Source organism: Balaenoptera physalus (assembly GCF_965194825.1).
Source record: "Balaenoptera physalus genome assembly, chromosome: 10".
NCBI lineage: Eukaryota > Metazoa > Chordata > Mammalia > Artiodactyla > Balaenopteridae > Balaenoptera > Balaenoptera physalus.
In genome coordinates this window covers 83114592-83129068 of record NC_138889.1, presented here as the reverse complement: position 1 = coordinate 83129068, position 14477 = coordinate 83114592, and the positions used below count along the sequence as shown (strand labels likewise).

The following is a 14477-nucleotide window of genomic DNA, read 5'->3' as shown; positions in this document are numbered from 1 at the left end:
TAAGCAGAGGCTGAAACCCATTCAGAAAGGACAGCTATTAACATGGGAGGTCAGAGTTAGGTATATTCTGAAGTACCTTTGTACTCCTTAGGTTTTCAAATATATTGATCATATCATAAGTATGCTCCTTATTTTGAGTTCATATACAATCCTAATGACGATCATATATTTCTGTCTTTGGATCCTCTACCTGAGATAGGGGCCGTATCATGAATTGAGCATCAGAAATCCTTCCCATTTCTTTGCAAAGTGCTGGGCTTTTACTTTTTTCATGCTTACAAAAGTAATTATTTTTCCTTTGGATCAGACAGAATGGAATGTTTAGAAAGAGTCCTAAAAAAAAAAAAAAAAAGAGTCCTGATCAGATTCACATGCCCAAATTGCTTAAGAAATTAGCTTTTGACATTAGATTTTTTAGAGAGTTCAGCAACTGAACTGAAAAAAACCCTCAACATTCACCTTCCCCTTTTGGGAACTGCAGAATCCTTAGCTTTCCAAAGAGTTTCTTTTTTTAAATGTAAACTGTCAAAGCAGTGGACCCCTCCCCTTCAGGCTTCAACATGGATGGAGTTAACTTTTTTTTTTTATAACTTATTTTGCTCTTCTGTAGATCAGTTGGAGATTAACCAACATGGAGATGTCATTAAAATGCAAGTTTAGACCCTAGGTTGCATGGCCCACTCCTAGTACTCATGAATATTTATTCTTCATGGTCTCTCATACTGCTTTCAAATATTCATATTGTCAGTCATCAACGCAAGCAGTTTACTGTTTACATCCCCTTTAGAGCATCACATATTTTATATATAGTTCATGTGGCTGCATGTATGTTTTCTCCTGTTTCAAAGCTTTTCTTTAAAAAAAAGTAAAAGTATTACACGCAGGGAATGATTCTTTTATTTATTAATTCATCAAGTGTTAATTGAGTGCCCAGTGGGTGCCAGGCACTGGGCTAGATGGATCCATCCATCTTCAGGTGCCCCTTGATAAGGAACTCCATTGATTCTGCCACGTAAGTCTTCCATTACCTCTTCATATACTCACTTCAAAAGAGTATTTTAAAAACCTATTGAACAAATTCTCTGAGTCATTTCAGAACTTCCTGCCCATCCTGTATTTTCAGTTATGGATTGTAATATTTTGGAATAATTTATGTCACTTTTAAGAGATTGATCTTTTTTTTAATATAGAACAATCAGGTATCATTTCATGTTCAAATTAAGGCAACAAAAATGCTTGTTAGTGTCTTAAACATTTTGCTATTATTTGAGGATATTTCAAGAGGAACTCTTTTTTTAAATTAATTTTATTTATTTATTTATTTATTTATTTTTGGCTGCGTTGGGTCTTCGTTGCTGCGCGCGGGCTTTCTCTAGTTGTGGCGAGTGGGGGCTACTCTTTGTTGCGGTGCGCGGGCTTCTCATTGCGGTGGCTTCTCTTGTTGCAGAGCACGGGCTCTAGGCGCGTGGGCTTCAGTAGTTGTGGCTTGCGGGCTCTAGAGTGCAGGCTCAGTAGTTGTGGCACATGGGCTTAGTTGCTCCGCGGCATGTGGGATCTTCCCGGACCAGGGCTTGAACCCATGTTCCCTGCATTGGCAGGCGGATTCTTAACCACTGCGCCACCAGGGAAGCCCTCAAGAGGAACTCTTGTAATGATGCTGGTAGAAGCCACAGTAGAAGGAGAACTTCTGGACTAAAGATGCTGTTCATTTCCACTGATGCGATGATGGATTTTTTCCGTACTTACAAGGACATGTTTGGACCTTTTAGTATTCAGGAATGTGTCTTTTATTTGGCAGTGTTTATAAACCCTGTGTTTCCCCCCTAAAGAAACTAAAAATGTGAAACTGCTTCCATTTCCTAGAAGCTGGTTTCATGATTATGCTGAGTAAGAAAAAGAAGGAAAAATCAAAGTAGTAAATACTATATTGCCTTTAAACGTTAGTCAATAACATGCTTAAATGGTAATTTTTTTTAAGAGTTTCCTAAAACCACTTTTCAATCCATTGGGTAGTCTCCTTTCACTGTGAAGTCAGGAGGTGTTTTTGCTCAAATACATGGAATAAATAAGAATCCGTATGTAGTGTTTGTGGATCATGTAAATATGTGGAACTAGAGCACAGTTTGGCACCATCAACTCAGAAATGTTTAGCTTCTTGATATACTGAACAAGGAAGCAAATTTTCACATATTCTCTTGTGAATCTCAAAAAAAAAAAAAATCACAGGATCAGAAAGTGGTAATAGATCCCATTTTCCTTCTAATACCAAACCTATAGCCACGTTTCTAACCTTCTCCTTCACTCCTGAGCAGGGCAATCAGAATAAACCATAAATCCATAAATTAAAAAAGAATAAGCCATAAATAAATAGTGCCAGGATTATTCCATTCATTCTTTGTTCTTTGAGACAAAATCAGAGGGTTAGACACAGGTCCTCTAACCTCCAAATTAGTGGTATAAATGTAAATAAGTACATTGCAGGACTTTTTTTTTTTTTTTTCCTGTAATACAATCTTACTTAAAACCCCAATGTGTAAAACAAAAATAAGCAGGGCTGAGTTAGCTGAACTGCAGGTGGGAACATCAGCGTCCTGTCTCCTTGACCTCGATTTAGCCCCTTGCAAGAAGCCTCTTGACACTCTTGTCTGCAAAACCCAGTTGGAAAACTGTTGTTCTAGAGAAAAATCAATAAGTAGAAATCCCAAAGTCTTAAATCTTCCTTCCTTCCTTCATGAAAATGACTGTCCTCCTGCCCATTCCTGTGGCCATTCTCTTGCATCTAGAGTTGTGTTCATCCCCTTGTTTAAATTATTCACGGATGGTAACTTGGTAACATAGATATGGGTATGTGAAATTTTCCCCACTGCATAATTTTTAGAAATAATCATAGACATGTAATGGCTGAGAAGCAACGCAAGGTGACCTTACCTTCAAGATTTTATTAATCATTGAAATTTATCACCATTAATAAAATTTATTTTAAAATGTTCTTCCTAAAATACCAGTATATTTTTCTGGTTTTCACATCCCTGGCAATGATTTTCTTAAAACTTTGAAGTGTCTGTTATTCCAGAGCATCTGATTGTTCTTCAGAGTTAGTCTCATCTAAGAATTTAGGGGAACCTCGCCATCACTGTTCCAAGCAGTATCGGAGATTTTTTTTATATATATATATATATATAAATTTATTTATTTGTTTGTTTTTATTTTTGGCTGTGTTGCATCGTCATTGCTGTGCACGGGCTTTCTCTAGTTGCGGTGATGGGGAGCTACTCTTCATTGCGGTGCGTGGGCTTCTCATTGCGGTGGCTTCTCTTGTTGCGGAGCACGGGCTCTAGGCACGCAGGCTTCAGTAGTTGTGGCTTGCGGGCTCTTGAGTGCAGGCTCAGTAGTTGTGGCGCACGGGCTTAGTTGCTCCGCGGCATGTGGGATCTTCCCGGGCCAGGGCTTGAACCCGTGTCCCCTGCATTGGCAGGCGGATTCTTAACCACTGCGCCACCAGGGAAGCCCCAATATCAGAGGTTTTGACGACTTGCCCTAGTGCAGTGCCCCAGTAGACAATTGGTACTGGGACCAAAAATCAGTTGGTTTGTCATCACTAACATTCCTACATGATTTTATTGTCATATGTAGGTAAGATTGCATACCTCGGTAATAACCTTGTCCAAAGGTATAGTGCTCCGTACATTAAGAAAATGCATACACGTCTCATTCCACTTGATCCTATAAATAACTCTTTGAAAAAATTGGGCAGACATTATTCCTATATAACAGTTGAGGAAACTGAAGCTTAGAGTAGTTAAATAACTTGATCCAAGATGTACAGCTATAGAACCAGAGCAAGGATTACAGCTCCATGACTTCTCCTAATCCAGCCCTCTGACCATCATGCTGGCTGTCTACACCATGAACTGCAGAATTCAGGTTAGAAACCGTATTTCACCCTTGATGCATTAATATGGGTGCCCGGCACAGATGGAGACCAGTGTCGTCACCCTGGCCTAGTGTCCACTCTCTAGAGAAGAGATTGGCAACCTTCTGTGTGCCAAGGAAGAAGATGATGATGGGAAGATAAAAAATGTATACTCTAAGGAGTTTTTAAATTTAGTTTCCTTTTTTTAAAGAAAAAAAAATTCTTGAAAAAAGAGAAAAAGGATATGTCTTGTTCCTTGAGCTTCTTAGTTATAATTTTGCTTAAAGCCGAGGGTCCTGTAAGTGAACTGTTGGAAAGCATACTATGGAGCAGTGGTTCTTAAAGATGGTGATCATCAGAATTACCTTCGAAACTTAAAAAAAAAATACAGCTATCAGGTCCTAATCCCTGAGATTCGTGGGTTTGGGCCAGAGCCTGGCCATATGTTATGTTTAGAAACTTCCACAGGTGGTTCAGATGTACAGGAGGTTTAAGAGTTGCTGAACTAGAAACCAAATAAATTTTTTTTTTTTTTTTACTTTATTTATTTATTTTTGGCTGTGTTGGGTCTTCATTTCTGTGCGAGGGCTTTCTCTATTTGCGGTGAGTGGGGGCCACTCTTCATCGTGGCGCATGGGCCTCTCTCCGTCGCAGCCTGTCTTGTTGTGGAGCACAGGCTCCAGACACGTAGGCTCAGCAGTTGTGGCTCACGGGCCCAGTTGCCGCGTGGCATGTGGGATCTTCCCAGACCAGGGCTTGAACCCGTGTTCCCTGCATTGGCAGGCAGATTCTCAACCACTGCGCCACCAGGGAAGCCCAAGAAACCAAATAAATTTAAAAAGACATCATTTACTTCATCATCCAAATACTTGGATTTGAGCATGGTTAGAAGGGGTTTGCAGCCTTGTAAATAATCAGAAGTTCAGAAGCTTTGAGGTGGGAGGCCTGTTGAAGATATTCTTCTGACTTGAAGGATATTTCCTAACTGCAGGCTTCCGTGTGACAGCAGAAGGCCTGGGACAGCATTCCCGGGCCCACGCATCGAATTGGACTCCAAGGCCACCACTTACTTACAGGGTCTAGGCCCTTGTACAAACTGCTTCCAGTCTCTGTGCCTCAACCTCCTAACAGGGTCGTGGTAGGCATTAAGTGTGTTAATACATGTAAAGTCCTCAGAACAGTGCTTGGCATAGTAAATGCTTAATGAATTTCAGCCACTGTTGTTATTACTGGCGCTTTACAGCCCTAAAAGAGTACCTTTTATGACTTATTGTCAAGACAATTAAAAACTATCAGCATGCTCCACGCCTAAATCTGCTTCACTTTGTACCAACGGTGACAAGACCAGAACTCTTTTGTTGTAATCTTTGGAGGCTAATTTGTTTACTCATTGACTTTCTCTTCCTTTCATCCATCTAAGTCCTACTCATTCTTTAAGGCCCAGCTCGAATTCGACTTCCTCTAGAAAGACTCCTGCCCAAGAGAAACCTGCCCTATCTGGATTCCTGGGTCATCCATGGTCTCTGTCTAACAATTTAATAGTTAATTATATAAGCAATAATTGCACAACTATTAAAACATTATTGGGTGGCTTCTCTGTATCAGGTTCTCTGCTAGGAGCTGTGGATGTAATGTCTTAGTCTAGAAAAACACTCTAGATTATCCTGCTTAGGATGCTTACAGCGTGTTCTACATTGAACTGTAATTGTTTGCTCACGTGTCTAAACTGTTCTACATCCCCCGCCCCCTTTAACAGTGAAGTTCCAAAGGCAGGGATTCTCTCATTCATTTTGGTGTCCCCAGTATCTGTGCTCAGAGTATGTCTATTAAGTGAACAAAAAGTTAAAAAGTCAATTTTAGGAGAACACTAAGTCATAGTCATTCTAAGCAATGTTTGACAAGTTGATATCCAAACAAGGCCTTCACAGATAACCCAGCCACAGGAAGATGGGCAACCTTTGCAGCTCTGGTGGGAGAAGAGGCCAAAATGTAGCTTTAAAAACATTTGTGCGGTTTTTTTTCCTCGTTGAATAAACATGGGCTATAACTTACTTTTCTTCACATGAGGAAATGACAGAAACATAGCCGGTTATGACCTTCAACTTCAATCCAGTGACCAGAGCTCTGCTGATGAAACATGAGCTTGTATCCTTGACACTGACATACACCTTGGAGGTGTTAACTCATTGTCCCTGTGTTCCTGTAAACATTTTTTTAAGAATTGTTTTTGATCTGTGAATCTCCAACTAAATGATTAACCATGTGATATTGACCATTTGGAGCCACATTGAAACACTTCCCTTGAAAGCTATTGACAGCTGGGAGTGTGCCCACCTCCATAATTGATTTTCTTGTTGTATTTGAAAATCAGTGAGGATTTAAACTCAGGATTCAGCCACTTGAAGAATCTATTAAGATTTACCAGGTTAATTATTCCTGCTTTACGTGAAGCTTCCTTGAAAATGATTTTCCTAAAGCAAAGCACATCTAAACTTGGTAAGTTCTTAATAACCTGTGCTGAATGAATAAATGAATCCTTAACTAAAATAGAGCACATTCTGATTCTTAATCAGAGTTAGTTTAAGCCTCTTGTGCAAGAGGAGACTCTGACTAGAAATAATATAGGATAGTAAGCCTCCTAGGGAAATTTCTGTAAGGAAGCATGGTCAACTGAAACATGAAGCTGAAAGTGAGAGGACATTGCATTTGACCCAAAGTGGCCTGGGAAATTCTTAGCAAGGTCCATCAAAGTCATTAAGTGGTGGTCTCAGAATGCATTGTACGGTTTAGGCCACTTAGACCCAATTGGAACCAGGCACCTTTCACAAGGACCTTCCTTAACCAAAGTAGAAAGGAGTTCTTCGCTTTCTTCTGAGTTCCAAAGAGACTTCTGGTTTCCAGACCAGGTGCCTAGATAGCAGTACCAAGTTAGGGCACCAGCAGTGAACTTCCTCCTGTGGTTATTTCCTACCTCTTGGAATGTTTCACTTCAAGAAGGTGAGAGAAGCAACCTTTGGGTTTTCATGATGAGTTTAACATTGTGGTCCAGCTTTGACCATTCGTTTAAAGGGAGATCTGCTTTCCAGATGATCATACATATGGAGAAGAGAAGGTTTTCTTCTTTCTTTTTTTTGCTTTTTGAGAAGGTTTTTTTCTTTTTTTTTTGCCATTTTAGAGAGTGTTTTTCATACCATTTCTAAATTTGGGGTAAAAGGTGGTCCCCTAGGGAGCATTTTCAAAAGTGTTTGAAGTTTGCATTTTATTTTGGTGGAAGGTTGGAGGCCTACCTATGTATGACAGGCACATGGCTCCAACAACTGCACTGATCGCAAGGATAAGGGCCATCCTTTTGGATCATTCATTTGACATTGATCTTGCATCTGTATTCAGGTCTGTACCCTTTAAGTTTGCTCCACATATGTTTCCCTAATTTCCCTGTTAAGCCTTCTAGAATTTGCAGTATATTCAATTGCAGATGACCACATATGGAGTCATTTAACCACATGTCTTAATCTTCAGTCTTTCTTTGTCATCCTGCTCTTGTGTTCTGTTTACATTTAGATGCCATCTTTTGGAAGTTTTCTTTCCTCCCCACCATCTAAGTGTCTCAGAGACTTTTGGGAATGGGTCTCGTTCTCCTTCTGTGTTTGGTCATGGTCACCCCTCAGCTTGGTGTTGTGCTTTACAAAGGTTGTTTATAGGGTTGCCCTTTAGAGTTTATAGAGCCCTTTTCTGTGTGTTGGTGACCCTTGGCATGACGCTGTGACAGGCAGGCTGAGAACTCTAATCCTCCTTCTGTCACAGAGCTGAGGCAGCGGAGTCCTTGAATTGGCTCACCCATGAAGGTTCACCCAGGAATTTGCCCAATTTGTTGGTAAAAAATGGCCAGTTATCAGCCATTTTATAGGGTCAACTAAATAGCAGGTGGGAAAGGCGGACCAGAACTCAGGTCTTCAGTCCCCAGCCCCAGAGACAGTCCTTTATATCCAACTGTCCCACATTAGATTGGTTTCCAGAGAAATGTCCCAGAAATTGAGATGGTTCCCCTCAAGACTTCTGGTGTTAGTCACCACCAGGACCTAGAACTGGTTAAATCTCTTGAGTGTCTGTTGCATCAGAGCAGTGTGGGAGATTCTTTGGTGCCAAAAGCAAAGCCACTAGGTTAAACATTTTTTTGATTGGTTATTTTTAATTTAAGTTTTTGATAATTTATTTATATGATTCAAAAATCAAAATAGTATTAGAAAGTCTCCGTTGAGCTCAACACCACTAATCATTAGAGAAATGCAAATCAAAACAACAATGAGATACCATCTCACACCGGTCAGAATGGCCATCATCAAAAAATCTACAAACAATAAATGCTGGAGAGGGTGTGGAGAAAAGGGAACCCTCTTGCACTGTTGGTGGGAATGTAATTTGATACAGCCACTATGGAGAGCAGTATGGAGGTTCCTTAAAAAACTAAAAATAGAACTGCCATATGACCCAGAAATCCCACTACAGGGCATATACCCTGAGAAAACCATAATTCAAAAAGAGTCATGTACCACAATGTTCGTTGCAGCACTATTTACAATAGCCAGGACATGGAAGCAACCTAAGTGTCCATCGACAGATGAATGGATAAAGAAGATGTGGTACGTATATACAATGGAATATTACTCAGCCATAAAAAGGAACAAAATTGAGTTATTTGTAATGAGGTGGATGGACCTAGGGTCTGTCATACAGAGTGAAGTAAGTCAGAAAGAGAAAAACTAATACCATATGCTAATGCACATATATGGAATCTAAAAACAATGGTACTGATGAACCTAGTGGCAGGGCAGGAATAAAGATACAGACATAGAGAACAGACTTGAGGACACAGAGGGGGAAGGGAAAGCTGGGACGAAGTGAGAGAGTAGCATTGACATGTATACACTAGCAAATGTAAAATAGATAGCTAGTGGGAAGCAGCGGCATAGCACAGGGAGATCAGCTCTGTGCTTTGTGACCACCTAGAGGGGTGGGATAGGGAGGGTGGGAGGGAGGCTTAAGAGGGAGGAGATATGGGGATACATGTATACATATAGCCGATTCACTTTGTTGTACCGCAGAAACTAACACACCATTGTAAAGCAATTATACTCCAATAAAGATGTATATTAAAAAAAAGTCTACATTGAGAATTCCTGCCCCACCTGTGCCATGCCCACCTGTACCCCCACCCGACACATACCATCTGTGGGTGGTCGTTTGTATTCGTCTTATGTGAATACAGTGTGTTTTATGGAAATACAGGTAAATATGAATATTATTATATTCCCCCAGTTTTAAAACAAAAGATAGTGTGTATATGTATACATCTGCTGATTTGTATCTTGCTTTTATCACTTACCAGTATATTTCAGGGAGCTTTCCATTTCAGTATATGGGAGCTAACTTGTTTACAGTTGCACGAATTCATTGTAAATATGCACTATAGTTTATATACTTTCCTTTAGCTAGAAATGGGACTCCTAGTATTTTTGCTATTCTATGCCTTGTTGCAATTAATAACCTTGTGTATGCATCATTTTGTACGTATGCACCTACCTATTACTGTACATTTATTCTCAGAAGCAGAATTGCTGGATTAGCAGGAAAATTCATTTAAAATTTTGATAGGTATTGCCTTATTGTCCTGCAAAAAGGTCTTGAACTGTTTGTACACCCACCATCAGTAAATGAGAATGCCTGTTTCACTACAGCCTCACCAACAGAGTGCATGTCAGTCTGAAAGATGAGAAACAGGCAACCTTCTAAGTGAGGTCTCAGTCTCTTCCGTGTCCCCTGGTTTGCAGTGGGAATACTGCCCAGTTCCGAGAGCTGGTGCAGGCATCAGTTCCAATGGAAATAATGCCTCACCATGGCCGTGGGCTTACGCCAGCTCTAGTGACACACATGGAATGGACCCACATTGACACTTGCAGAATTTCCTGCAGTGGAAAGTTGAGCACGCATTCATTATTCACCCAACTAGCAATACTGGGTCTAAAGTACACAACAGTGTTTACTGGAATAGAAAAGGAAATTGTTCCACTGCAGCGCCCTGCGTACCAGGCTTTCAATGCTTGTTTCCCAGCTGCTAACCTTATTTCTAGGGACTGAATTCAAGAGAGAGATCCCAAATCACAGAGGAAGTCATGCTGCATTTGGAGCTTTCATACCCAAGGGGATGCTCTTTTGAGAATTTTGCACTTCCCCCAAGATTTGTAATTAAATAATTAGTGCTTTATAAGGTAAAGTAAAACTATGGGATACAATGTTGCAATATTGCTAGACTTCTCCATTAAAGTTGTCAGGTAGTTTCCTGCGTGTTACAAATAGGGCATCCTGTGAAAACATAAGATTTATAGCCTAGATAACATCTCCACATGTTGAAGGCCATATATTCCACACCATCCTCACACGACTCTGCCATTCCCACTGGTAAGATGGATTCTCCATCGTATTTTCCTCTGAGGACAGTGTGCCCCGTTCAGAAAGAACTCACTTGAATCCCATTGCCCAGAGAAGTGTGCTGAATGAGCCTGGCAGAATGGTCCTTCAATCCAAACGAACATGCTTCTCTTTCACAGAATTTTTGACGGGGCCGCTTTAAAGGGGAAAGCCACTCCTCTCTCCTATGTGGAGTAGTTGCACTTGGGGAGTTAATTGAGGACTGTATCTGCCCTACACGAGAAACACAAAATAATTCCTGGGCATAAGGGTGGACTGCCAGAAGCTAGCTGACACACCACTGACAAATGCAGATACACATTTTCTTTTGTTAATACCTGTCAAGGCTTCACAACAGGCATTTCCAGTTTTGTTCTCAGGCTCCTTGCAGCTGCTTCTTGAAGGCTGCTCTCTGCCGAGGGCTGACTATGGCCAGAAGCGTGGTGTTCTTTTATGCTATCATCTAACCCACCACACACATTCAGGATGTCATCCCAGGGTTATGTCCTGCATCAACTCCGTGTAGCTGTGGGGTCCATTTTGCCATAGTCGTTCACGCGGAGGGCCTCTGGGTATCAGTTTGGCGGCAGAGAACATGCGTGAGATCTGTGCTCCATCACCCTTGTTCCTTTGGCTTTTTTGACTCGATGGCTTCTATTTGCACAGTCTGAGTCTGCTGCTCTGTCCGTGCTGGGCCATCTGTTCTCCTGTCTTTGTGGTCCGAACTAGGTGTCTGAACTGCTCTCCAAGAATATATCTGACACTGTCTTGCCATACTTTTCTTTGCACTCCCGTCTCAGCCCCTCAGCTCTATTCTTGAGTAACAGGACAAACCTCATGGGTCAGAAGTGGAGTAACCTAGGCTACCAGGCTCCAGACTTGGAGGGGATTAGGTTGAGATACTGAAAAGAAAGGTTTTTATGTCAGAAGTTTTTTTTTTTTTTTTTAAGACACATGGGCACTTGGGTCTTGATTGAAATTACAGTAAGTCCCCTACGTACTCAAGAGTTCTGTTCTGAGAGTGCGTTCATATGTCCAATTTGTTCGTATGTCTAACAAAGTTAGCCTAGGTACCCAACTAACACAATCAGCTATATAGTACTGTACTGTAATAGGTTTTAATACTTTTTACACAAATAATACATAGAAAACAAACACAAAAAATAAAACATTTTTAATTTTACAGTACTGTACCTTGAAAAGTACAGTAGTACAGTACAACAGCTGGCATACAGGGGCTGCCATCGAGCGAACAGGCAGGAAGAATTACTGACTGGAGGAGGGAGAGGAGGTGGGAGATGGTAGAGCTGAGGGATCGTCAGCAATAGGAGACGGAGGGCAAGCTGCAGTTTCACTCACGCCTGACGTTGATGGCACAGGTTCTGGTTCCTTGCTGGATTCAATTCTATCTACCCTCTTGAAAAAACGATCCAGTAATGTCTGGGTAGTAGCTCTTTTTTCCTCATCATAGACGACACGGTAGCACTGGATTGCATTCTGAATGGCTGCTGCAACCTTCGTGTACTGTTCTACTTTCGGGTCCTGTGCCTCAAAAACTAACAGTGCCTCCTCAGATAAAGAAAATCCCCTTGCCATTTCCTGCATCGTGAATCTCTTCGGTTCTTCAGTTACTTCTTCCTCTTGTCTTTCTTCGTCCTTTCTCTGGGCCTCCAATTCCATCAGGTCTTCATTAGTAAGCTCCTCGTGTTGCACAGCAACAGTGCTGTAAAGTGCACAAAAGGACAACCACTTGTAGAGGATGCATGCATATGACAATGTACGCCAGACACATCAACTAACTTACGTGATTGGACATGCGAATGGACGTTTGCATCTTTGAAAGTTTGCAACTTGAAGGTTCATATGTAGGGGACTTACTCTCTTCTTACTCAAGTGGAGTTGACACGTATATTTGGCAGTTGTAGCTCCTGGTCTGAAAAGCATGTGGTTCTGTTCCAGTACCCGAAGAAATCTTCTCAGGGGAAAATGTCCTGCCATTTCAAACAAATAACCTTCCTGCAAAGTTTTGACACTCTGCCCCATTAAGTATGCATGTATGGTTGGTACCTTGAGGGAATAATTCAGTATTGGGAAGAGGGTAGTGGAGAAAAAACATTAAGATTATGTTCAACCTCTGTGGAATTAGCCTGTAAACAAACTACTTATCAGGAATGATCACATGGGGCTTTGCTTAAATAAATAAGTGGGTGCAATAGACCTCCCTCAAAATATGACACCACATTCACATCTGACCCCATATGGAAAGAAGCATGCAAGCTAGCCCAGGTTCAAATTCCATTTCCACCACATGCCAGGCATATGGTCTTAGGCGATTTACAAAATCTCTCTGAGCCTCAGTTTTCCCAGCTGTAAACTGTCAATAAGATTATTTACCTCATAGCTAATAAATGTTAGCTGTTATTTTAAATCACTTTTTAATGTGAAGAGAAGTTTGATATTACTTATTTAACCAGCTTCCTAGAGCATCTTCCAAAACTCCCCCCCCATATACACCACTACCAATACTGTATTTATTTATGGTACTACGTAGAAACACAGCCCGCATCCCCTTGCTTAGATTAAATGTACTGATGTTCGAGTTTGCATGTCTTCTGTAGGAATCAATGTTGAGTGAAAAGGGTTGGAGACAAACAGACATTCTCACAGTCCTGATACTCACGCAACCACAGAATTGAATGTTTCCATATAGGTACATTCTATGATGCAGGTATTTTCGGACCAGCCATATGGATCTTTTGTCATCTGAGATGTTAATATTTTCCTTGTATTTTATAGTAGCTCTGGAGCACAGCCAGTTTCTGGAATAGGGTCCACCTGGCTTATTATGTACAGGGCCCAGAAACTGGCTTCCTTGTGCTGTTCAGATGAACGGTGACACCCAGAAGAGTTGGGGGCTGGGGTAGGGCAGTGGGCGGGGGAACGCGATTATTTTTGCTCCTGCATTAAGCTACAAATAATGAGCACTTTCCTGTGTTTTACAATAAGCAATTAAAAGAAATTATAGAGTTGGATGCAAAAATAACCTGAAGGACAACTCGATGTGTGGAACCACCAGTTTTCTCCATGTGTGGAGAAGGTTAATCCTAGAGAACGCGCAGAACACTGTGTTGCTACAGAAAGGGTTGCGTGTCCACACATGTTTGGCCTCTACCCACACGCTTCTGTATGGTATGACTGTGCATCCCAGAAGAAGGGCTGTGGCGTGTGCGTTTGTGCTTCAGTGGAATTTAACAAACCGATTCTTGAAAATGGTCTCATAAAGGTGAGCAACAGAGCTGCTAGCCTTCTCTTGCTAATTTTATCTTTCCCCTAGGATTTCTTGGTAGTAGCTTTTAAAGGAATGTTATTCTTTTGATTCTAGAGGCAACTTATCCTCCTTTCAGGTTCTTCCCCCACTGTTTTCACCTCTCTTGCTTTTTTAAAGATTAAAGTTCTGTGTTAACTTCCGAGGATAGGGTCTAATCTAGAGAGAGGTCTCTTCATCAGGTGAGAATTATCCATCCCATTCTCTTTTTCCCCCTTCTGACTTAATGACATTGAAGCCTTCCAGTTTGGACCTCAGATGGGTGTAATTATGTACAGATATTCTTTCTTTATGGAAATTGCTCAGATAACTAATTAACCACAGGCATACATTGGCTATGGAAATTTTCAGGAGCACCATCTGTGGAAACACTGAGAAAGGCATGCCTCTAGCGCAGCTCTGGGGTCCATTAAGAGTGTGTTTGTATGGGGACGGTGTCTGGTGGGTGTTGGCTCAACAGCTGTCAGAATCCCCACGGCACCTCCTGGTAGGAACTCAAGAGTGTCCAGCAACACTCTGAAAGCAACCTGTCGGTTTGACATTGCCGGTTCTGAAAAAAGAGACTGAAATAGGACAGACGGGTCTTAACTTTCTTCCTTTGCCTTTTTTTTTTTTCCGATTGTAATTGTTCTGGCATATTCCCAGTCTCCACATTGTGGCAGACTTCTTAAAGGTGGATTTTCTTTATCCTCTGGTTTGAATTAGTGCATGTTCTCCCCTTAGGGACAAAGAATGCAGTTGTGTCACCCTTGCATTTTTTTTTAGACAGAGCGT

The 14477-nt window shown here is 41.3% G+C and overlaps 1 protein-coding gene across 6 annotated transcripts in view; it reads left to right on the top strand.

The window, feature by feature from the left end:
• Positions 1-14477, top strand: part of BDNF (brain derived neurotrophic factor) — a 66292-nt gene that overhangs the window by 30697 nt on the left and 21118 nt on the right. The window contains exon 2 of one of the 6 annotated variants that reach the window (XM_082476721.1): positions 4905-5051. The exons of 4 other annotated variants lie outside the window; for them this stretch is intronic. Coding sequence is in view for 1 of the 2 variants with exons in the window: in XM_082476718.1 (XP_082332844.1) it covers positions 13536-13661 (126 nt within the window). In the remaining variant the exon portion in view is untranslated. Of the gene's footprint in view, positions 1-4904; positions 5052-13424; positions 13662-14477 lie in introns of those variants that run through there. One more of the 6 variants, XM_082476718.1, reaches the window with a different exon arrangement.